The sequence below is a fragment of the Etheostoma cragini genome, chromosome 9, assembly GCF_013103735.1.
Source record: "Etheostoma cragini isolate CJK2018 chromosome 9, CSU_Ecrag_1.0, whole genome shotgun sequence".
Taxonomy (NCBI): Eukaryota; Metazoa; Chordata; class Actinopteri; order Perciformes; family Percidae; genus Etheostoma; species Etheostoma cragini.
Window position 1 is genome coordinate 18914828 of NC_048415.1, and position 23220 is coordinate 18938047.

Consider the following 23220-nt stretch of genomic DNA (forward strand, 5'->3'; position numbering starts at 1 on the left):
CTAGTGGAGAGAGAGAGGGAGATGCTAGTAAGGGAAGCGTCTGGACATTGGCTGCTCACCACCCCGCCCCGCCCGTCTTAGTCTACCATGAACAAATGAAGCCATGATATCAGGTGTTTTCATCCAAGTTGCCATTGTTCAAATTCACAAAGTCAGAGACTTTTTCCTTGTTGCTGCACTCCGTCCTCACAACTTCTGAATTTTCTCAGCCACCACGATGGGGTTCTCCTTGCGTATACGGGCAGCAGCTGCACTCCGGTAATCATAGGGACAGTCGTGTTTGTCAGAATAACGGTGAATGGCACAGAACAGGTTCCCGCAGCGACAGTCAAAACCTTCAACAAAGAGAAGCAAACATGGCCATTCAACATGTAAGCTTTATTACAGACATCCCTGCTCCCCACAGTTAAAGGGTTTGAAAACAAATTCTTCTAAGCAGGACCAGGAATATGAAGTATTGCTGCGCTGACCTCTACGGGTTGAAAGGGTCAGACCAGTTGATCAACACCAGAGTATATTTGATCTTTAACTGCTTTTATACTGGGACCATTGGATAATATTTTAAATAGTGTACACAATGCCCCTTAAACAGAGTAAAACAGGACTTAATTAAAGGTCAGCAACTTAGCTCAGAATTTGACTTTACCCTGAGGGTAATACTATTATGAGGCACATTTTTAAATTATTTTTGTTCAGGGATCACGCATGGAATACAAATTCACTACTCAACAGCAAAATGGCGACTGAAGACCATTGAGGAAATACATTTGGACAAAACGGTGGAGGCCGGCAGTACGCTGTGAAATGCCTTGAACTGTGAAATGCACCACTAACCTGCAGTATGTTGCTCTCTGTACCAAGTGTTGGGTTGTGGAGAAAAAAACAATACACTAACATTGACATGGAGAGGGAATTAGAGGCTTTTTACTCAACTTTAGAGATGCAGTTTAGGTAGAAGCCACATGATTAAATTACCATGCTGGAGTCAAAAACTCCCCAACTTATCTATTGTGTTTGTGTTTGTCAGACACTGAAAGGCAGGAAGCTTTTAATCAGCAGCATCAAAATCACAAGTAAGAGGACTCTTCTTTCTCAGTAGCCAGACTCTTGATTAAGCCCCCCTCCCCCAAAAAAAGCACATTGTCTTATAGAATTTCAAGGAACTGAGTTCACAAACGGTGTCAACTCATTGACAGCTTACTGACAAGGTTCATGACTCATGAACATTTAAACCATGTCTTCTCAGTATGAATGTGTGCAAAATTCTTCTCATCCTTACCAGTGAGGCCTACTTTCTTCCGGCAAGAAAAGCAGCGGTTCTTTTTCTTGTTTTTATCTGGAGTTTGGTCATTATCAGACAAAGCCTGTGCTGCTTCCCCTACTGGCTCTGGTGAGGGGGGGAAAACACACCAAAGACGCACAATGGTCACAAAACAATTGGTCCATTACTTGTTCAAACAGACGATTATTAATATAGGTTGTTTTTTTTAAATAATAAAATTAATATGTATGTATGTATGTATGTATGTATGTATGTATGTATGTATGTATGTATGTATGTATGTATGTATATATATATATATAAAGGGTTACCGCTACGAGTCAGTCTAAATTTTAGCAATCGCATTGTTTATTACTCATTTCTCTTTTGGAAGCAAATTCAGGCAACTAAACCAGGACCCTAAAACCCTAAACCCTCCCCACAGTTGCTGCCGGATGCCAACACAGGTGCCCCTGATTTCTGTGATGTTCACCTGAGCTGCTGCTAGTACCCTCCTCTTCTCCCTCCTCAGCCTCCGCTCGATCAGAGTCTACAGCTCCCGAATCCTGGGAGATGCTCATAGCGGTCATCTGTTGGGTCACTGGGCTGGGAGAGCTGGGACTGACAGCACAACAACAAACACATAAAGAGATTTCGGACAATCGGTTGATTACATTCTTCTCTAATTGCATTACAACGGACTAAACGTTTTGTATTGACTGGCAAAGAACTCTTACCAGAAAGTTCAGTCATCAGGTGAAGTTAAAATGGTTTGGGTGGCCAGAGAATTGTAAGATAATCCCAAATGATTTTACATTGAATAGTAAATATATGAACATACATAAAAGGCTAGTAGCTTACCATCTCTGATTTCTGCAGAGGCAAGCTGTTGTGCTTGTGTTAATTGAAGGGATGACCACACATCACACAATGCGCTTGTGAGGAACTCGTCTACTCATTATTTAGTAAATTAAACAAGCATTTTAACAAATATAACCAAATGTCCAGGAGAATGACAAACACCATGTAAAGAGGGCAAGGTTTTCCAATCATTTTCCTGTATTACTTAACTTTTCTGATGAGCTTCTAAAAAATAATATAATAATAATAAAAAAAGACTTCACAGTGAACACATGATATCTTGTCTATAATTTGACTTGATGTATGAGATCAAAAATACCACCCCAATTTACTGTTATTTATAGTTTGAGGACTCCTTCCATCTGTCAGTCAACGTACCTGCTTGTTTGTTCCTCAGGTGGGGTTCCTGCCACCTCTGTACTGGGCTCTGAGCTTGTACCCTCCACAGTCACACCAGCTGAACCCGCCGATCCTGCCGGTGATGTAGCAGCTGGGTGGGGACACAACAGTCTGATAGCACCAACAACACAGAACCCTGGACAACTTTCCAATTGTTTCCAAGTATCTTAGTAAAAGCCATTCATTGCCCGTGTTTGACTAACATGATCAGATGTGTTTTGAGTTCATGTGAAACAACAGATGGGAGATGTCACTCTCTTGCTTTGCTGATGCCACAGTGTAGGCAGCGACCGCTACCTCTGTTCTCCAACCCCTTTTAGCAAATTCCAAGTGCCTCCAATGACTGTCCAGTTTTTGACTGACCACTTGTTTCAAGTTCCTGTCTTTCCCACCTAGGAGACCCAAATCTAACACACCTCCTTGAGTTGTATAGGTCATGTCTCTCCCATCTTCCTACCTTTCTCTCCTGGCGGGCTGGATCGCCCCCCTCCCTGTTGTCTCTGGAGGTGTTCCTTGTAGCAGACCGAGCACATGCCGTTGGTTCGGGGATTACCATAGAAACCACATCCCATAGTGCAAAGCATTGGCACCTGCGTCTGATTGGTCTCCTGAGCCATGCTCTGACAGAGGGGGCAAGGGGGATGGGAGAGGATATTCCTGAAAATGGGGTTGCAGAAGTTAGTCAAAATGATTAGCAGTCCCTGTTTGATTACATAGTTATTGATACTTTTTTTGAGCTAAAAGAGTTTGGAGACTGGCATTGAGCACGAGAGTGGAGTTGAAGAAAAAATGAGTAACGTGGGGAGTTAAGGGGTTATGACCTATTCGTTACCGCTGTAATTAAGGTTTAAAAAACCTTACCTTCATACCTTCAAATCAAAATTATGCCCAACACCAAAAAGTCTTTAAAGACTTATCACACACTTAACTGAGAATTTAGTAAAGGTTTCTAAATTAATATGAAAGACAAAAAATAATCTCAGACGTTAATGGGAAAACAATAATAATGTAATGCTCCTCCTGAAACACTGTAGGGCAATGCGCCAGGAGTTGGGAAAGTAGCACGCTATGGCATTGTGCGGATCAATGAAAACAAAAGGTACAAAGAGACGTGCTCTGTTCCACCGAAAAAGGCAAGTTACAGTCTGCGAAAGCACAAGCTAGCTCAGCTAACGTTAGTTTTTGCTTTCTTCCGCCGCACAGCAAGATGTGTTTGGTCAAGACAAAGTTACCAAAAAAAGAAACAAAAGCTGAAGACATGTATACACAAAACCACCCTGAAAACTTTGACGAAACCTTAAAATCAAAGCGATGACCGGGCAAATGTTAACGCTACGTTGCTTAGTCAAGCTAAACAACTTAATGCTGACCCCAGTTTGAGTTTGTCCGCAGCAGAAAACAATTGGCGTCCTATCTATGCTTGCATGGCTCAAAGCAAACACTGTAACATTAGCAAACAGCCTCGCTAGACGCGAATACCAACACAAAGGGCAGGACAAAACTCGCTTGGTAGCTTACCATCATGATTAAACTCAAATAAAGAATAAAAAGTACAGCGTCCTTAGCGACAGACAGTAAACAAATAGTGTGTTTTAAATCGAATAAACCCAAGTGTTAGCAGGCTAGCGTTAGCTGACCTGCTAGCATAATCAGCCAGCCCATAAACAGTGCGCTTGCCGACAGTGTCCCAGCTGGTTTAAAATCGGTTCCGCACAGCGAGAGTTTCTCATTGCGGTGTAGGGTGATGAAAATACCTGAAATACAAGGTACCGAGGGCTGTCGACGACCTTGGGTTTCAGATTTGTATAAATTGTGTCCCCAGCAGAGCTCGCGGCCTCCTACCCAGCGCTACCTCCCGACATTCGAAACAACGACCATGACGTCATGCTCAGCATCGATTCAGCCTTCAGTCAGCCAGGCCAACATAGCAAAGTCCAGCACCCCACCAAAAACACTCACAAATAATTGAAACGAGACCTCAACACTGTGCTGTCCTTTTTATTGACAGTTTATTAGCTGCTTCCATAAACCAGTCAAGGTTCAGACCCAAAACACTGAAATTAATACTGCAAATCTAAAAAACAAACAAATGAATACACTATAAACACACTATGAACTCAACATGTCATTAAATTTGCATATCGGTTTTATTTTCACAAAGGGCCTTTATGACCTTAAAATGATCTTGTGCTGATAGGAATGCTTTGAATCACTTTTTTAGGCATTAAGAAAAGTCTCTGAAACAGCAGTATGTGCACATTTATAGATTCATCTTCAACAAATGCTTACATCTTTTTGGATAAATAAAAAAAAAGTGCACACGTATCTAAATTCTCTACGGCCACAGGTCGGAGCTTTCACTCCTGATTAAATTCCATTAACTTCTATATCACAAATGTAGTGTCATTAACTAATAAAAATGTAGTGTATCATCATGAAAAAAAACATGACTAAATGAATTTAAGGCCTCTGTCATTAAGCAAGCAGAAAGACATGTTTCTTTTTAAAATGGTCCATCTACAGTAAACACCGGTCTTCTGTCCCCACACTGATTGACTCCTGGAGAAAGTCTTCTCTAGTTGTGTGGCCCGCTCTGCTCCCTCGCCACATCTCCCTCCACCTTCTCAGTGACCTGAGGACTAAAAGGTCCCACCAGCCAGTTGAGCGGTGTGTTGTGTAGAAGATATTCCATTACACCATCGAGAGACTTTTGAACCTGGGAAGAATAACAAAAGAGTATCACTATCAACAAGATTACTTAACATAATCGAAACAAACTTAAAAATATGCTAAGCTTATTGTGGGGAGGAAATACTGGGGTTTTATATGTGTAGTGCATTGCTAAATACAACATAGCTTGTATTTAGCTTGTATTAGCTTGACTGTCCTAGTTTCATAAATGCATCTGAATGAGCAGACACCCCTGAGAATGGATGTTTGTTTATGAAAAGTATGCAGGAATTTCTTGTTTAAATCCAGTTCAATAAGACTCTGTGGGTATTATTCAAGCACCAATATAAAATGCAATGGAAGGACAACATGTGGTAAGTGATGGCATTGAAAAAAAATTATAATTAAGCTACGCTGATGCAGCAAAACAAAGACAAAGTGGTGCAATTAGTACTTGGATCAGGTGGTGACGGCTGCGCTCCAGAAGGAGGGGTGTGATAGTGCTGGTGTTCCCTAGAGAGGAGTGCAGTTCTTCAGCTGATCGCCTTGCGCTGGTAAGCTGCTCCTGGACTGCACCTGGCAGACCCTGAGCGCTTGACACCACGTTGGAGCATGCTGACCTCAGCTGATCACTCAGACCATGCACCATGGAGAGGACTCGCCATTCCAGCTGCTGTGAACAAAAATGAAAATTGAGACAAATGATAAACATTAGCATATTTAAAAATAAAATATAGCTGTTAACATTTCAATTCCTCCCAATTCCCTTCCCTTACTTTCCATTGGCCAAGGTGATTTCCCCATTCCAATCCTGATGACACAATGTATCCTTCCTATTCTACATACATTTGTGGGAGCATTGCAATAAAATGATAGTCTCTAAATTACAACTCAGCTTTATTGCTAATTTCAGGACTCTTGTTTTGTTGTTATCCCTGTCACACTCTAAGATGTCTTTAATTTGTTTAAGTGGTATTGCAAGTCACTTTGGTGTATACATGCTGCATATGTGCAGTAAATACATTGTAAATGCTGTCAAATGCAAACATAATTAAGTCAATTCCAAACTGCTGTAGGCCTGACCTCCGCCTCATCTCTGGTCCCATGTGGCTCTGACTCAGTCTGTCCAGCTCCGGCATGCTTCTGCTTCCACTCGGTCCAGCGCTGCAGCAGCTGCTCGGAGGCTCCTCCTATCTGGTTACTGGCGGTACCCATACTGGTACGGGCGCTCTCCAGCAGGTCCAGAGTGCTGGTAATCTGAGCCACTGTAGCATAGGTGGCATCCCTGGCGTGCCGGGCACGGACCAGGGACTGCTGCCGGGCTCGCTCCTGTATTTTTGCAGAGAGTTTCCCCAGGCGGACAAAGTAGCTGGGGCTTGCCGACGGTGTAGTCACCTCACTGGTGACAGGTTCAGCCACAGCAGCTGAGAGAGAATATTATTAATCTCATATGGATTCAAAAGAGGTGTTTTATGTTGTAGAAATTGAAAAATGGCATTAAATATTTAAGTTCGAGCACATAGTTGGGATTATAATACTGTATTTTAAAAATATACAATTTTGTCAACACTTGAAAAAGGACAATCCAAAAAACAATATAGCAGCCATCATCAATCTCTCCTTTTGTCTTTTAGTTTTAACTCCTGTGTCACGACACACACTGGAGAAACTCAGTATACGTACATTCTTTATGGTATGGGTTATTATTGTTATTAGTAATAGAGGCACAACCGGCTTCCTCCTATTGTGCTAGCTGGTGCATCTATTAAGAGTTGGACTTCTTGACTCCGACAGGGTTAAAGCACATCTGCTCAAGAGAGACAAAAAAGACTTGAGAGGCACCGTACTCCCAACGGTCATCGGTCTGTGGAAGCTAAGTGACATGCAGAGTAACACCGTCTCCTCCCTGTGCCTCTGTTAACAGCCACGGTAACCACTGAACAAATCCAAAATCCCCCCAAGTGCTGATATTATGGGCACTTTGCTGCCCATAACAGTTGCAACTGCATCTTTTTCATATCCATGACTAGGATGGCCACTGCTATATTGGCGTACGGCAGGTTGTCATGATAACATGACATCACAGTAGCAGGTGTCAAAGCTGTGAGTGTTGGAAATTGTAGGTGCTTTACAGGCCAAGTTAACAGAGGGGAAGTTCACTGGAATGCCTCCCTCTCTATGAATAGCACTGATCATTCATGTGTTCAGATCCATTCACTGTGGTAGAATGTAACAGTTTTTTCCCTGCCACCCCTATCCCGCCGTATTACCTTGTGTGGAATTTATGATAATAATTGATTTGGATGGTCTCATCAAATTTGCTGTCCGATATATACGTAGATCAGTGAAGCGAGGACACAGTGTTGGCTACTGACTCTCATAGTAAATGGCAAATAGAGCAAATGCCATCACTCACACATTAATTATGGAATCCATTAATTTTCATTAAATGGCAGTAGGTTTTTGTTAGGCTAATCCTTGTGCTTAAAACTTTAAAATGTTCCTCTTTGATGCACAACTGTAGCATTAGTAATGATGAACTGAAAGTAGATGTAACACTACTGCCATGTCCTTTTCATGCCAGTGTAGAACTAAATACTATTCTTTCCTATTTATATTTTGGTTGCAAGTGCAAATGTAAAAAGCACAAAAAAGGCCAAAAAATCTGATTAAGGTGGTATAGCACATCTCGAATGGCAAATTAAGGAATGAAAGTAATCGTTATACTATTTTTTTCTTTTAAATACTAGGGGTGTAATTCAGAAAATGTCAACATTGAATTCAATCTGATTTTCAGGCTCACGATTTGATTCAATATTGATTTGATTCAAAATCGATTCTCGATTAAAAAAGCGATTCACAATATTTAAATGTAGTTACTTTTCCCATGTATGTATGTGTATGTATTTATATATATTATTAATGTGGATTTTTTTGCCATTTATTTTAACATCCTGTTTTGATGTCTGTGGTGTGTGATGTCTGTAAGCTACTGGGACTTAAATCAGCTTAAATACACATTGATTTTTTTGCACACCCCTATTAAATATATTAAAAGATACATTCTGTGCTCCGAATCCGAAACAAAAACATACGGTTGAAATAATTCCCACTGACTAACAGAGAACCAACTAAATCATATTTAGAAGTGCTTTGTTACTATTAGAGTTTTTCAGCATTATTTACTGGGGTGAAACATCTCTATGAAAAAAATGTATTTGTTTTGTCTATTAACAATAATCTGTGATAAAAAACAAAAAAACTACTTGATAACCTGGCCTCTCTTCCACAATTAATTAATTCCAACTGCAGCCTTGTTTCAGCTTCATTTGATCCCACTGTCGTAACAAACCTGTCTATACCTCAGCAGCCACATATGGGTTTATCACCTCCCCTGGTTCCTACTGGCAGTAGCTACTTTTTGGACTGACTATGCTTTACACATCAACGAGGATAGCTACTGACCCAGCTCCCTCTCAGTGAGCGGTAGGTTCTGGTCAACCCAGACCTCGGATTGGCTCAGGGCCAGGCCCATCCCACTGCTGACCATCTGGCCCATCCTGGTGCCCATGGCGGTGGAGATACCTCCACTGACCGCTGCCCAGGTCAGCCCGACACCGCCCATCACAGCCCCCACCACAGCGTCTTTGGCCCCTGCCACCGACTGGTACACCATACCAACTGTGTCCGACACCACCTGAGGAAGAAAAAGCAGATTGTGCGTCATGCTTGGAGAGAAATGGTGGTGCTATTATGCAAAGGACAGAGCTACGTGGCTCTTATATGACATTTGAGACAATTTAACCTACAAGGAGCAGTTAACAGAGTAAAGTGACGACATCTGAGTGTATTTAATGAGACTGTGGTCAAATTACCTTTTTTTCAGCGTGTTATTTATTTTCCCCCAAGGGGTAACAGTAAGTATTCACATATTGTGTAAGTATAAGCACTGTTGCTATGGATATCTGGAGTGTAATTCACCTTGTGGACTTATTGATGGCTAGTTAATGACAGATCGATGTTTTAAGTTTCTTTATACATGAATGTGTTATTACACGTGTTATAATAAGGGCTGTTACTTTGTACAACAACCTAGTGTTATAAAGAGATCATTAATAAATGCACAGTAAGATTGTATTTCTGGACTGCATTGTTTCTGTCAGACCTCGTCCGCTGGTTGGTGAAGAATCGGCAGCTTCTCTTCCATCTTGCCCAGTCCTTTCAAGGCATACTCATTTACCGTAGCAACTGAAAAAAGTACATAACAGAAATTCACTAAGAATTTAAGAGGAATGAGATGAAATGTTCTTAAAAATCTAAAGAATCCTCTGCTAACTTGATCAGCGGGAAGTAAAACCAAGGGACAAAAAGGGTTTTGTTTCAGGTTTACAAGAATTGAAAGGGATTAAAAGATTTGGAAATTAGGTTGTTAGAAGTAGAAACCCATTTTAATTCTTGGTTTCTTCTAGCCCAGAGGTAACAAATGGACATCAGTTTCACACCTGCAATGTGCAATATTCTTTTATAGTACGCCACTATTGCAAATATATGACATCATCTTCTGCACAGAGAGGAAGAACTCACGCTGTGGTTCTATAATGTCCAAAAGAGGCTTGGACCCCGTTGTGGCAGCTGCTCCCAGGGTTCGGACCCCACTCTCTGCTGCATCCATCACTCCCTTCAGCAAGGGCACACTGTCTTTGGTGCTACTGTAGGCGCTGGAAACCACCTCGCAAGCTGAACTGACCAGAGGCAAATTGCTCAAACGGGAAACAACATTCTAGGATTAAAAAAATAAATTAAAAAAAACATTAGTGTCATTGAAAAGAAATTGTGAAATACAATAGTGCCTGTGTAAAGTTAAACTCTTTTCAACCCAGAGTTTAAGGGATAATGATTGGTTCCCCACAGTGGCTTATCAAGCATCAAATGAGTTGATAATATGCCTCGGTTTGGTATTATGTGTTCTTTTGGGTCCCAGTGCTCCTCACCTGCTGGTCTCCATTAGCAGGTTGTGCTGCCGCAGCTCCAGCCTCATTAGTCTTCCCGCTGTCTGCCATTATGATTGCTAGGTTCAATCTCTGACATGGAATATAGTGTGTCAGACACAGAGATTCACCTCACATTGCTTGGTATGCATGATGAAATACATTTCTGATATTCTTTGTTGAAGTGGCTGATAGACTTTATCTTGCAGAGAAGAAATGTCTCGTGAATGTGGAAATGGAATCACTGTCCTGCCAGACAGTTTAAGAATATAGGCAGGAACGCAACTCACCCATCTTAAATTCATTTGTCAACACTATGATGCAATCAGGATGAAACCGCACTTCAAAAAATAAAAACGGCGCAGCCAAGTCAACACACTATATCAGAGTTGAAAGTTAACATACATATATAGTTTTTCTTGTTTGCTTCCCACAGCTATGTTTTTGCATTTTAAAAACTATATTGCATCTTAAAAATAATGAAGTCTTAACATCCGAGACTCTGCAAAATTTAGAGTTTCCTTATAGAAAGACTAATTTATGATAGACCAAACCGTCTAAAGGATAGATCAACCCATTAATTAGAAAAATACATGGCAGATGAATCAATAATAATAAAAAAAGACATGAAGAGATGCAAGTGAGGAAAGCAATAAGGGATAATAGCTGCACTGCTCCCAACATGTGGGACAGCATCTGTTTGTGTGTTCTACCAGATGGCACAGGGAGACATAAGTGGACTCCACCTGTATTTATTGGAACACTGGCTATTAACCATGATTGATCTGATGTATAGGGCAGATGAATCAAAGACGGACATGGTCTATGTGATCATACTGCTGGGGAAACAGCAGTGCGGCTGACCAGCTGTAACCTGTTGTCGACATGCAGTAAATGCTCAGGTAGATTATGCTACACATCTGCCTGACTACACTAACTAGAAAACTACACCGAAGATATGCAACTCTATCCATGAATGACCTTTGCATAGAACTACTTTATTCATTTTACAAATCATTTTTAGATGTCAGGGTGAATAAAACGCTCTCTGGTGATTTCATGACCTGTGGTCTTCCACACTCTGTGACTGCAAATTGCAGTTTATTGCAACAACTTGGTTAAGCAACATGTTTTTTTCTAAAAGAGGCAGTTGATGGCAACACTGGCTTTATTACAAAGCAAAGTCTGCCACATTGCTCTCTGCTATCAAGTGTGCGATGAACCCGAGATAATTTTTTATTCAGTATATGTGAGGAAGGCTGTTATGAAACAAAAACGAAGCTGTTTGAGACGGTCGGAAATAATCATCTCACTAACAACTGGTTCCAGCAAAGCACTTATAAAAAGGCTATCTGGCCTCCTATTGCGTTATAAGACTGTTTGTCACATCCTCACAATGTTGAGCCATATCATCCCCTTTCAGAGAAGAGAAAGCTGCTACACTCCCTTTGGAGCTGAAACATAATGTGACCTTTGATATTAATGGACAAGCTGGTACATCTCCAACTATTGAGACACATGCCATAGGGGACAGTGTTGGAGCTGACACAAAAGAGAGATAACTACTAGTAAGTGGGTTAAAGAGACCTACAGGTATCCTCGATCCAGGAGACAATACATACACCCTGACCTGACCGACTGAGATAAGAAAGAAACACGTGCTAATGTGTCATGCTTAACACAAACAGTAAAGAGTAAATTAATCAAACAAGGGAATAGCTAGGTTCTTAAAGGTGGAATGTATATTTCAGCTTTATGTAAAATCGTGTAGACCCAGACCATGAGATCAGATCCCAGATCAGTTTGACTGGGCGGAAAAGCATTTAGTCAGAGTCCAACATGGAGGTTAGGGGTGACAAGATGACATACATACAATTAAACTTACATTAATGACAGTGTTCTTATGAAAAATTGGACAATTCATTTTTATCAGGCCATTAAAAATCCCTCAAATGAAACAATTTGATGGGGGAAACAAACAACTATGTGCTGACATTGCTTCATTATAAGTGGTCACTGTCTTAGCACAATATTTATAAGAAGCACAGACACCTTAAACATACCGCTGTGTTGGCATTGATTCCCAGATTCTAAAGAACCGCAGCAGTCTTCTTACATGATTAATGGTCAGTTCTGCTGAGTGGAAGATTTCCAACCTCTTTTAGCTGCTTTTGAACACAACACGGTGTCTTCTCAAAAGGCGCGCTGTATGCTACACAGCAGCTGGGATTTCTTCTAGTCAGCTACTGGTTGATGAACTTTACCCTAAGTGTTAAACTATGACTTGTTGTAAACGTTACTTCAGCCAACAACAACAACAACCCTCTTTTAATCGGACCCTCCTTGTTTATCATGACTTTTGGACAGAAGCGTTCCTCGACGTTAACGAGCAAAGTAAGTAAGTTATATCTAGTGGTTTACCAGCCCTCCAAGGAAAACGTTAGATTAAGTTAGCTAGCTAATCAACGTAGCTACCAGTTAGCTCAGCAATACGTATTTGAAAAGTTAAGGATTGGTTTGAAAACAAAACAGCTGTCAAATCAGCCACTGACCTCACTGGCAACCTGTTGCTCCTCTGTCCTGCCGTGACTTGCAGTATAATGTTGGTCAACGAAGCGGTCCAGCCCACAACACGGCCTTTTTCTCTCGACTGTTGAGCTGAAGCACAGTAGGGGCAGAAAGGCGGAGTGAGGGATTGTCTTATAAACTTTTAACCAATTAAATCAAAGCACGGAAGTGCAAGTTAGAGGCCACGGGCCTGGCCACAGCCCACAGCTGTCAAATCCATGGATGTATTATAAGAGGTCACTTGTGGTTAAAAATAAATGTAAATAAATTCACATAAAAAAATCCATACACAATTAACAAACTTGGTTTTATGTTTTTATTGCTGTAATGTTACTCGCTTAGCTGAAGTACGTAGGAACTTGCTTTGCTGATTGGTACGGTGGCCGACCCGTGCCAAACGCGCAACACTAACAGGAGAAACGGGCTCAAAATAGAGAAATCCTAACAACACATGCAACAGAAAAACGCTGCAAATACAGAAACGATACAAGGTAAAAAAAACACCAAAAATAACACATTATTCAAATGAAAAATTGCAAAATTGAATAGTTGAATTGCACCTATCCCAGTACTAAGCACGTGCACATTGTGCACGCTCATGCATACACATTACCATGTTTATTAATGAAGTATTAATAAATTCTTTCTCTTCACGCTCCGACCCCATCCTCTCACGAAGGCCATAAGATGCAACGAGATGCTACAAGAAAGCTCCAGAAGAAATCTAGTAAGTGGACCTCGACTTAAGAATCTTTTGTGAAACTATTACTCATTTATAAACTGTGTTATGAGGCATTTGGTTATTGTTTCTACACCAGTTATTGAGGCTTCATGTTAGAAGTTGTTGACAAAAACCTTGAAATTCCCTTGTTATTGCTCATACCTGCATTACGGTGTTCTGTAAACCATTTACTAAGTGTGCATCATGGGAAACAATTAAGTACTTAAAACTAGTGAATCCCGTGCAATGCTGAAATGCAAATGTGGCCATTTCCCTCCCCTGTCTTATAATGTGTATTGACATAAAGCAGGATGGCTAAGAGTCCGGTAACCATATTAACTGCAATTGACATAGTAAACCCTGAGAGGGCAGTCTTTACCCATTGAGTCAACTAAGACTTTTTTTTTTGTAGCCTCACCCACACTGAGCTAGGACACATTTAATTTTCCCATGATTTTTTTTTTTTACTGCAGATGCACTACTTTAGCAGAGCAGAGTCTTTTTTGTCTTAAATATTAGAGATATAAGAATAAGAATTAAATATGTAAAAGGAAAAATTATGCAAGGATCGTAAAGGAGGACAGACTGAAACTAAAGCTGCTGCATTCATTAATGTACTAAGCAGATAGTCTGGGATGTGATTTTCACATAACCGTTCTTTGTGTGGCACTCACATAAAATACTGTGTATCACAGTAAAACTCTGACAGATATTTCCCCTGCTGGATGCTGTGTTGTATCACAACTAGAACTCTATTAACTCTCCCTTTTCATTTAGAAAGGATTTTCATTATTTAAGCTATTACAGTTTTCATTATGTGTCCATTTGTCTTTTCCCAAACGCTGGCACCAGGCTCCAGAGAAAGGAAACTGATTACTTTGAATGTTGCTATCAGAAATGCATTAAATAGGACCTGTTGTAGCTTTTTGTTGGCCTTGTTTTAAATCCATGCTGCACTAGGAACAGTTTATGTTGTAACACCAGCCTGTGGCCGTGAGATTAAACGGGTCAGTGTGAGAGAAAATAGCATGACGTGGGAATGGGTGTTGTCTTGACCACAGCTGTGTGGATCCTTTCCCTCATATTGTTTGATATGTTTATGAATGACTAAGCAATTTTAACCTCTGCATGTTGTGCCTATAACTAACAAAAAAATCCATGCACACCAGTGCCACCGCACTCTCCTGCAAAAGAGCTGGCAACATGTGCCCCGAAGGCTCTCATCTGTTCCCGCTTAACTTACAACTCTGCTTCACTGGATCAGTTGATTGAGGCCAAAATTGTTCTGGATATTGAGTAATTGAAGATTAGTAGATAACAGGAAAATCACTCATCCCTAAGAGTAAAATGATCACTCCACTCTCCCCCTCTCTGTCTTTCTTTTTTCTTGTCTGAAGACATACCTTTCATGATGGCAGCAATAAATTGATAATTTTACCAGATTTTCCTGGATGTGATTTATATAAAATTATTTTAAGATATGTTTTGCCTTTTCCACAGTAAATAGAAGTGCCTACCTTTCAAATAGTTTTGTCATAATAGAAAAGAAAGACACAAGCTGCCGTGTACATAGCAATAAAAAGAACCATAGTCCAGAATGAGTAAATGGTATAGCCCAGATTTGACAAAATAGGCAATGCAGTAAGGCAAAACACAGATTTGCATACATATAATAGAGTAGCCATTAATACAGTTAAAATCCCCAAATAAAATACATAAATAATAAAAAACCGCAACAAATAAAGGGATGACCATGAAGTTTAAGATGTTTAAATCCCAGGAGCACTTGGAGTCTTTGACTCGTAACGCGTGAAAGATGAATTGTTTCAGTAAGATATCCATCATCATCAAAGCGCACTTTAGAAAGGACGTGGTCTTTGCTAAGCAATGAAAGGAGCAATACAATTAGGCTCTAATGAAATCCATTTGCTCTGTTTCATGTTAACAATCAAACCGCAAGTCTCAGGTGTGCTGTGATCACATCACAAGCATTTCTTTGGCTCCGTATTCGTTTTCCTCCCGTTTCACCTTCTGCTCTTCATAATCAGTGGCCTTGAAACCGTAGAAATTAGCTTCCATCCATTAATAGCTGACCAGCTCTGCTTGGTTTCATCTGCACCACACCATTGATGGGAATCTTATTTCCAACATCCTGCAACAAATTTCCGGACGCTTGCAACGCCAGGTATCAGTAACATACAACACAGCTACAAATCATCTGCAGGTTGAAACTTGATATGGACCTCGGCCCTAACTATATTCTGCCCAATAACATATTAATAAGGCATAACCAAGGCTAGGGTATTGCACTGGCTGTGTGAGAGGACTTCTCAATCGTGATGAACTAATAAAGAGACAGGAGGTTGACCTTGAATCACATCCCGGTAAGCACGGTATTCATTATTAACATTCTTTCCAATGATCCAAAGCTGCATCGGGATTAGTTTTAAAGCAATAGTTTGACATCTTGGAAATATTTTTTTTGCTTTCTTGCTTAGAGTTAGATGAGAACATCGATAGCACACTCACGTATGTAGAGTAAATACGTAGCTGGGGCTAATGACAGCTAGCTTAGCATAAAGTCTTGAAACAGGAGCAAAACTTCTGGCTCTCTGTCAAACAGTAACAAAAACCACCTATCAGCGCCTCTAAAGCTCATTAAATAACACATTATATGTTGTTTACTGTTTTATAGGGGGTTATGTGCCAGACTATTTGTTGGCATTAAGCAGTTGCAAACCAACCAGTGTAGACTCCAAGAAGTTACTGGCCCTGGCCAAGACATAGTCTGGCACATAACCCCCCGGGAAATGGACAATTGTGGTTTTTACACTTTTTGTGCTGTTAAGAAGTGTTAATTGGTGAGGTTTAGAGGTTCTGGTAGGTGGATTTCTTTAGCTTTTTAAAATGGAGCCATGCTGGCTGTTTCCCACTGTTGAAAGGCTCTAACACACCAACCGACCGCCAACCGTCCGCAGAAAAGGAAGTCAGACTGATCAATTGGCTCCTTGACGTCAAAGCGCCTCGGAAGTTACCCAAGAGACGCCAACTTGAGCGTACGTTCTGCCCGTGCGCGAGGCAGCAGGCAGCACTAATTTGTATTTTCTCCCAAAAAATGGAAACTGGAAATGACGGAACACCTCTCTAGACCTAGAAAACGCAGAGCACGCTGTCATCAGTCATTGTTTTCATCACAAAGTGTTGATAGTAGTCAAGAAGGATAGTTGTTATTACTTGCTGAACAAAAGAAAATTTGATGACTAAGAACATACTGCCGTTGTCAGCTCCGTTTTTCTTGGGCCCAGATTTGCTAGTTAAGTGCTAAGCACTCCACCAATCAGATTGGTCATTGAGTCCGACTACCCACAGGCCGATCTTACAAGTCAAATCGGCCAAAATTTATGTCGACGGCTCCGACTGACGACCGCACGGAACACACTGAAAAAACTTGAGTCACCAACCTCGCCAGACTGTCTAACAGCTAGTAATTGGGTTGGTTTGTCAGCGCCTTTCACACTTTTATACTATGCTAAGCTAACTGACTGTTTGCTCCAGCTGAACAAGAGTATAGAATGGTATCAACCTTATCATCTAACTCTAGGAAAGAAAGCCTACGTACTGTACAGTTTCCCCCCCAAATATCTATTGATTTCCTTTAGTCCAGTGCAATTGGACACAACCTTGAATTTTAGGTCTGAATGGCTTATCTGGTCATCCTCAAAAGCAAAATACACAAACTTCACTAATTACGTGCATTGCCAGAGTGTATGAGTATAACATTGCAAGAAATTGTGTTAGTTTTCAAAGTAGAGTCCCAAAATGAAAGCTCATAAAAGTAATTAACTTTATGCATTAGACGTTTTGCGAGAGTAACAGTCTTTAATCTTTTGAGTAAAATTGCCCAGCGAGGAAAACTTAACTGGCTACAGACGTTTTATGACTGTTGGGCCTTTCGGCTTAAAGGATATTGGAAAAGTGATTTGTGGGGGCCCTCCAGCAGACCTTAAAAACACATAATATAAAAGATTTGTAGCCACAGTCAGAGAACATGGGATATGCCAGGTCACTGTATGAAACATACAAAATGAAAAGCAACAAATAACAGTGCTGAGTGTTTTGCCATTGCCAACAGGTAGTCTCAACTTTGCTTCCACTGAGAATGCACAATTTCCTCACTCTGTGTTTTATGACTTTCCATGACTTTTTGAATACCAGCAAACGGCTGCCTTTCTATTTCTCTGGGTTTCCCCTGTTTATTTTAGAGAGATTTCACCACAGAGCCCTGACAACGGGTCAGCTGCTGCCACGGCGGAGGTAGAGAGGAAACATTGAAAAAGCAGACTGGCCGTGAAATATTTATGGTTTTTTAGTGTTGTAATTCTATGAGTTTTGACAGTGATGGCACATTATTGTGACCCCAAACAGAAAGCCGGATGTATTGCTATCTGTTGGTAGGGAATTGGAGGGGTGAGGCAAAGTGCATGCCTTTTCACCATACATTGAGTCTCCAAGCTTTGCTGGTTTTCTTCTCTCCTCTCTTTGTGTATAAAAGATATCTCAAAATGTTTTAGCATTGATCCTTATTCCTTTCTCTTTCTTTTTTGTGTTGTTGCTTCTTTTATCCTTTTCCACTATTTTCTCCAATATTATTCTCTTTAAATATCTTCAAAGTATGCTTGCCTTCTCTCCTCTCTTCTCTTCCCACCTCATCTTCCATCTCATTTCCTCTACCGTGTCATCTCTGCACCAGATTCATAATGGCAGATTGATGGCTGCCTCTGCAGTAGCACTCAGTAATAATAAAGTCACCTAGATTGGTCCCAACTAATTTACAACAACCCGATCGAGTTTACACACTGGCTGTAAATTAATTCATATTTCAAGTATTAAAATGTAATAAGTAATCAGACCTTACATTTACTTTGGACTATTAATAACAGTGTCATCTTTTGACTGACTAACAAATAACAGACCACAGATAACACTGAAAATGGAACAATTTGGATAAACAAATCTAAAACTGAGTTTGCTTGTTTCACGTACTGTACAGAAGATGAACTTACATCAATCCTTTATCAAGGCAGACTTATTGGTACTCGCATTCAAATCCAAACAAATCTTTGTGATTTTAACCTTTTTACTTCACACTGAGAAGAGGAAGAATTCAAAATGGAGTTATCTGCTGTGATGTTTTCTATGAACAATAGAGCTGAGTCCTACACCAGGGACTGTCAATATCAAGGTAATTTTCTCTATTTTCATTTGATTCAGAATTACACTGCAAATGCTGCGTTAGGCATGATCATCAGTGTTGATGGTATTTCTGTGACTTCATCACACGCACCTCATTCTTAGTCTTAGTGTGCCACATCAGCTGTAACATTTTAAAGTGCTCATATTATGCTCATTTTCAGGTTCATTATTGTATTTTGAGGTTGTATCAGAATAGGTTTATGTGGTTTAATTTTTGGAAAACACCATATATTTGTTGTACTGCACATTACTGTAGCTCCTTTATTCACCCTGTATGTTGAGCTCTCTGTTTTAGCTACAGAGCGAGGCATCTCACTTCTATTCCATCTTTGTTGGGAGTCGCACATGTGCATTAAGTTCTGCTAGCCAGGCAGTTGCAGAGCAGGAGGTCGTGCCACGCTAGCAGCTAGGTGAGCAGTATAACGTGTGTTACAAAGTGACGCACGTTTGTCACGGTAGTAAAGGCTACACTACAATAGAGCTGTTTGGAGCAGTTTGTGAACAGTGCTTTTTCGAGAAGACGGTACTGTAAGTCCCTTTGAGGGGGACTTTGGGCTTGGCTTAGGACCTATAATGTGCACAAACAGATATATAACATTTAAAGGAAAGGGAAAAGCCAATAAAGCATAATATAATCACTTTAAGGTAAAGCTTTAACATTGAGAGAAGAAAACAGTACCTTGGTCAAGTAACCTAACTTGTGTGATTTTTTTTTTCTTCTTTTTTTTCTTTCTCCACAATACTATGGAACTTTATTTTGTTTCAATTTTGCAATAGATCAAACTTGCTTTTTATGCATTGTTGGCAGTGGTGGAGTGCAACTTAGTTAATTTTTTTTTTTACTGTACGTAAGTTTAATTTTGAGGTGGCCTACTTGTACTTTTCTAGAGTATTTCCAATGTATGGTACTTTATACATTTTATGGTACTTTGTAACAGAGGCGGACTTTACCGGGCCCCGAAACTACCAGCAACACAGTGCTGGTAGCTACTGACAACAACAAGCACGAGCTAACACTTACAAGCGCTAGTGTTAGCATATAGCAAAGCTACTGTCGAAGTAGCATGGCTGTGTTTACCTTGGGCCCCCAAATTGCTAAATCCACTACTGCTTTATACTGTACTTCTACTCCAATACATTTTTGAGGCTATTGTACTTTTACTCCACTACATTTACTTTAAAGCTTTAATTACTAATTACTTTGCAGATTTAAATTATTGATACAAAATATAAAATCAACTAATTAAAGTTTCTATATTAAATTAGCCCAACCGTTGCAAGAAATGCAACATTAAAGTGATAATCCAATAATATTATCCTGAAAAGGGCCTTCTGCATAATGAATGAATTGTTGCTTCTGGTATTTTAAGTAAGTAAAATGTAAGTACATATTTTGATGGTTGTACTTTTACTTGAGTAATATTTGGAATTGAGGACTTTTACTTGTAACTGTAAGTAGTTTTACACTGTGGTATTGCTACTTTACTTCAATAAAAGATCTGAGTACTTCACTGGTTGATAGACCTCTATGTAGCAGACCGAGATGATAATGTTCTTGAACTTGTATTACAAGTCATTTCAAATTGATTTGTTCTGAGCTTCAAATATTTCATAGGTTTTGTTAATATTATTGCATTTGTCGTAGCCTTTAAGCCAGAGGTGTGAAACCGCTTATTAAATGGCTGAGCTCCATCGGCTAAGTTAAGTTGTCAGAGTGACTGCTGAGCCTGTGTAGTTACTGTGTCTGATCACATGAACTCTGCACACAGTCTGTGGGTCTTTATTCGCAGCTTGGTGAACCATGTGATTACTTTGGTCGGATGGAAAATGGTCACCCTGGAGACTGAGGCATCTTTATTTTGCAGTCATATTTCTGCTGAATTGTAATTTCGCTGACAAAAGCTCTTGCTGTGAAGAGTTCATCTAACTTTGGCATCAGCATATCCCCTCTTAATGCTAGACTACCGCCATTCTCTTCTCCTGTTTTCTTACTGTGCCGGAGCCGCAGGGGGTTTGGCGACTGTGCTGCCCCTTTTCCCCTTGTTTTTGAAGATTAAAAAGTGCATTCTCTTTCAAAGGTTGTGTTTTTTTTTTTGCAAAGCTTTCTCGTGGCAGCTCTTCTTCTTCTTTTCATCTGGCTCAGGTCTACTACTACTGCCTGCCTGCTCTGACACACTGAGTGGGATGAAAGGAAACAGACAAAAGAAATATTTATCAATTGTCAGCACACAAACTTTGACAGGAGATGGCATGGTGTAAGTTCTTTTGTTGAACATGGCTCAAAGTTTCTGTGTCCTAAATTATTTCTATGCACAGTGACTGGAAACAGAATAATAAAACTAATCTGGGGATTACTTTTTTTTGGAGAGGTTTTTAATAGAGTGCTGTCAGCAGCTACAACACTGAGTTGTTGTGGATGTCCTCCCTCCCTTCCTGCATCTTTCCTGTGATGTATGTTCAGGAGAAGCAGCAATACAACCATGTCAGCATGTACACATCAGGCAGAAAAGGAGCAAGTTAGCAATCTGTTGGAGTTGTGGTTCTGGCCAGCTGTCAAATATATGTCCAATATTCACTCTCCTTTTAGCTCTGTTTTTGGGCTCCTCCAACTAAATTTTATTTGTCACATGAAATTGTACAATGTACAATTCCAGTGAAATCCAATAGGCTCCTTCAATTTGTGCATGAGTCATCATAAAACAGAACGTGGCCGTCAGATCGGCACACAGAAAAAGAGTCACCTGGTTGAATGTCACCGGCACTCCAGGATCCAGCCACACACACACACACACACACACACACACACACACACACACACACACACATGCAAGGGCGTAGCACAAAATTCTGGGCCCTGTAGAAAGACATTCTCTGTGGGCCCCTCCCCCGCATCCACAGCTATTCATTCTAGCATTTTTTGGACCATCCTCACGTGAGAGCCTTGGGTACTCAGTCCCATTTCGAGCCCCAGTCCGACACCCCTGCACAGGACTAACTCCTCTTTTTCTCTAAATCCCTCTAAAAAGAATGGACACATCTCACAGTATGTATTGATTTGCTTTCTTGTCCTTGGTCGCTGCATGTTGTAAAAAGACAGACACCTTGGTTTTGATTCTTACACACACACACACACACACACACACACACACACACACACACACACACACCCCCCAGCTGGTTTGTAAATGAGATGGAAGGACAGAAATCCAGTGTGCAGGGACAACTCATCATAATTCCACTGTTACTTTCCTCTGTTGTAGCAGTTGGCCTGTACAAAGACTTTCAGTAAGTCTGTCTTTTTGAAGTTTTAATTGCGGATGCTCAAAAGTCACAGGCAGCATGGGATGATAATGTAAGCAGGATAATTCATGTTAATAAGTATTACAGTGCTGGTGCAGGCCCAATTTGGTCTGTGTAAATGAAGATAAGACAACAAAAAAAAACAGCAAATAACGAGCAAACCAAAACAACGTCCTACAAAAATATCAATGTCAGACAACAGTAGGACATATTATAAGCGCCACAAAGGATCTTGTATAAAACAAAAGGTATACTGTGCCAAGAGAAAGCCTTTAAAAGGCTTCTAGCGTTTAAAAAAAACTAATTGGTGATTATTTTAAAACCTTAATTTAAATAATGTACACAATATGGTAATCAAAATGTTTTTGGATTTTATCTTGAAATACATAACCTTAGGCTAAACTGTATTCAGTTTTAGCTGGGGACTGAATATTTCTCCCAAATCAGACATTAAGCTGTCTGAATTGGCACAGCTGATTACCAGATTGTATCAAAGAAGCAGATTGCTTCCAGTAGCTTTATTAAGATGGTGAAGAGAGAGTGAGCTAAGCACACAAATGGCCCCTCAAGCCTAGAAGTCATTATTTCAGCAAATTAATTATTCATAAATCAAAGCTTAAAGGTGGCTTTGGCTTGTAGCAATTTAATGCCAAGGTCCAGTAGGTCTTAACTCCTTTAACACAGCCCTGACATGCATTGACAGTGTTGTAAAAGCTTTTCAATGTGGTCCTCAAGTCCTCTACAGGCTGCTGGGTCAGACGGAGGATGTAGAGTGCTCTCACAAACCACCAATGTGTGATAAAGCAACAATTATGTTTGTGTGGATGCTTATTGAGATTTAATTTGAATGGGACCAAATTATCCCGCTATTGGGTTATTGTAAATGTATGCTCAATGAGAAGAAAATACATCACAATCATAAACTCAAGGATGGAAGTTGCTGCCAAAAAAACGTTTTAGGGTTCACTGAGTTATGTAAAAAATGGACTTTCGGGAATTGTAATTCCCAAGAAAAATATTTATGCTGAATCATATGGCATCAAATAATGAAATTGGATGCAACTGGACACACTTCTCACTCTGCTAACTCAGTAATGCTTGCATTTTCCAATTAGTGTTATTGGTATCGTCCACTGACGCTGCTTCACAGTATTTGAGAAATAGCCTAGGCTTACTGTGAATCAGTTAAAGCATAAGTG

At 40.3% G+C, this 23220-nt stretch overlaps 2 protein-coding genes and 1 long non-coding RNA gene across 6 annotated transcripts in view; all 3 read right to left on the minus strand.

Annotated features, from left to right (window-relative positions):
* Positions 1–174: 174 nt before the first annotated feature.
* zgc:77486 (uncharacterized protein LOC405808 homolog) lies at positions 175–4428 on the minus strand. Of its 2 annotated transcripts, none has more exons than XM_034882429.1 (6): positions 4276–4428; positions 2979–3178; positions 2501–2612; positions 1755–1882; positions 1280–1387; positions 175–335 (listed from the first exon to the last, which is right to left on the minus strand). In XM_034882429.1, exons 2-6 carry the CDS (start codon positions 3136–3138, stop codon positions 187–189), a joined length of 657 nt encoding a protein of 218 aa, XP_034738320.1. In that variant the 5' UTR covers positions 3139–3178; positions 4276–4428; the 3' UTR covers positions 175–186. The 2 variants fall into 2 exon arrangements, with proteins under 2 accessions (XP_034738320.1, XP_034738321.1); XM_034882430.1 differs by lacking the exon at positions 4276–4428 and adding an exon at positions 3878–4013.
* Positions 4429–4516: 88 nt separating this feature from the next.
* plin3 (perilipin 3) lies at positions 4517–12976 on the minus strand. 3 transcript variants are annotated; one of them, XM_034882425.1, is made up of 8 exons: positions 12732–12976; positions 10183–10272; positions 9776–9971; positions 9357–9439; positions 8657–8888; positions 6275–6615; positions 5646–5864; positions 4517–5237 (listed from the first exon to the last, which is right to left on the minus strand). In XM_034882425.1, exons 2-8 carry the CDS (start codon positions 10249–10251, stop codon positions 5097–5099), a joined length of 1281 nt encoding a protein of 426 aa, XP_034738316.1. In that variant the 5' UTR covers positions 10252–10272; positions 12732–12976; the 3' UTR covers positions 4517–5096. The 3 variants fall into 3 exon arrangements, with proteins under 3 accessions (XP_034738316.1, XP_034738315.1, XP_034738314.1); XM_034882424.1 differs by lacking the exon at positions 12732–12976 and adding an exon at positions 10377–10696 and having other exon boundaries at positions 5646–5861; XM_034882423.1 differs by lacking the exon at positions 12732–12976 and adding an exon at positions 10377–10692.
* Positions 12977–16798: 3822 nt separating this feature from the next.
* The window catches only part of LOC117950360, a 340112-nt gene continuing 333690 nt past the window's right edge, over positions 16799–23220 (minus strand). Inside the window, exon 3 of the long non-coding RNA XR_004657876.1 lies at positions 16799–16906. This is a non-coding gene — a long non-coding RNA (uncharacterized LOC117950360). The remainder of the gene's footprint in view (positions 16907–23220) is intronic.

Excerpts from the sequence above, each read along its gene's own strand:
- plin3 (XM_034882423.1), bottom strand. The coding sequence starts at position 10,484 with ATGAATTTAAGATGGGTGAGTTGCGTTCCTGCCTATATTCTTAAACTG. Across the intron at positions 8,889-9,356 it reads TTCACCAACCAGCGGACGAG|GTGGTGTCGGACACAGTTGG; the intron begins GTCTGACAGAAA and ends TTTCTTCCTCAG. Across the intron at positions 6,616-8,656 it reads GCTCACTGAGAGGGAGCTGG|CTGCTGTGGCTGAACCTGTC; the intron begins GTCAGTAGCTAT and ends ATTCTCTCTCAG.
- zgc:77486 (XM_034882429.1), bottom strand. The coding sequence starts at position 3,138 with ATGGCTCAGGAGACCAATCAGACGCAGGTGCCAATGCTTTGCACTATG. Across the intron at positions 1,883-2,500 it reads CCTGAGGAACAAACAAGCAG|TCCCAGCTCTCCCAGCCCAG; the intron begins GTACGTTGACTG and ends TTGTGCTGTCAG. Across the intron at positions 1,388-1,754 it reads GGGTACTAGCAGCAGCTCAG|AGCCAGTAGGGGAAGCAGCA; the intron begins GTGAACATCACA and ends CCCCCTCACCAG.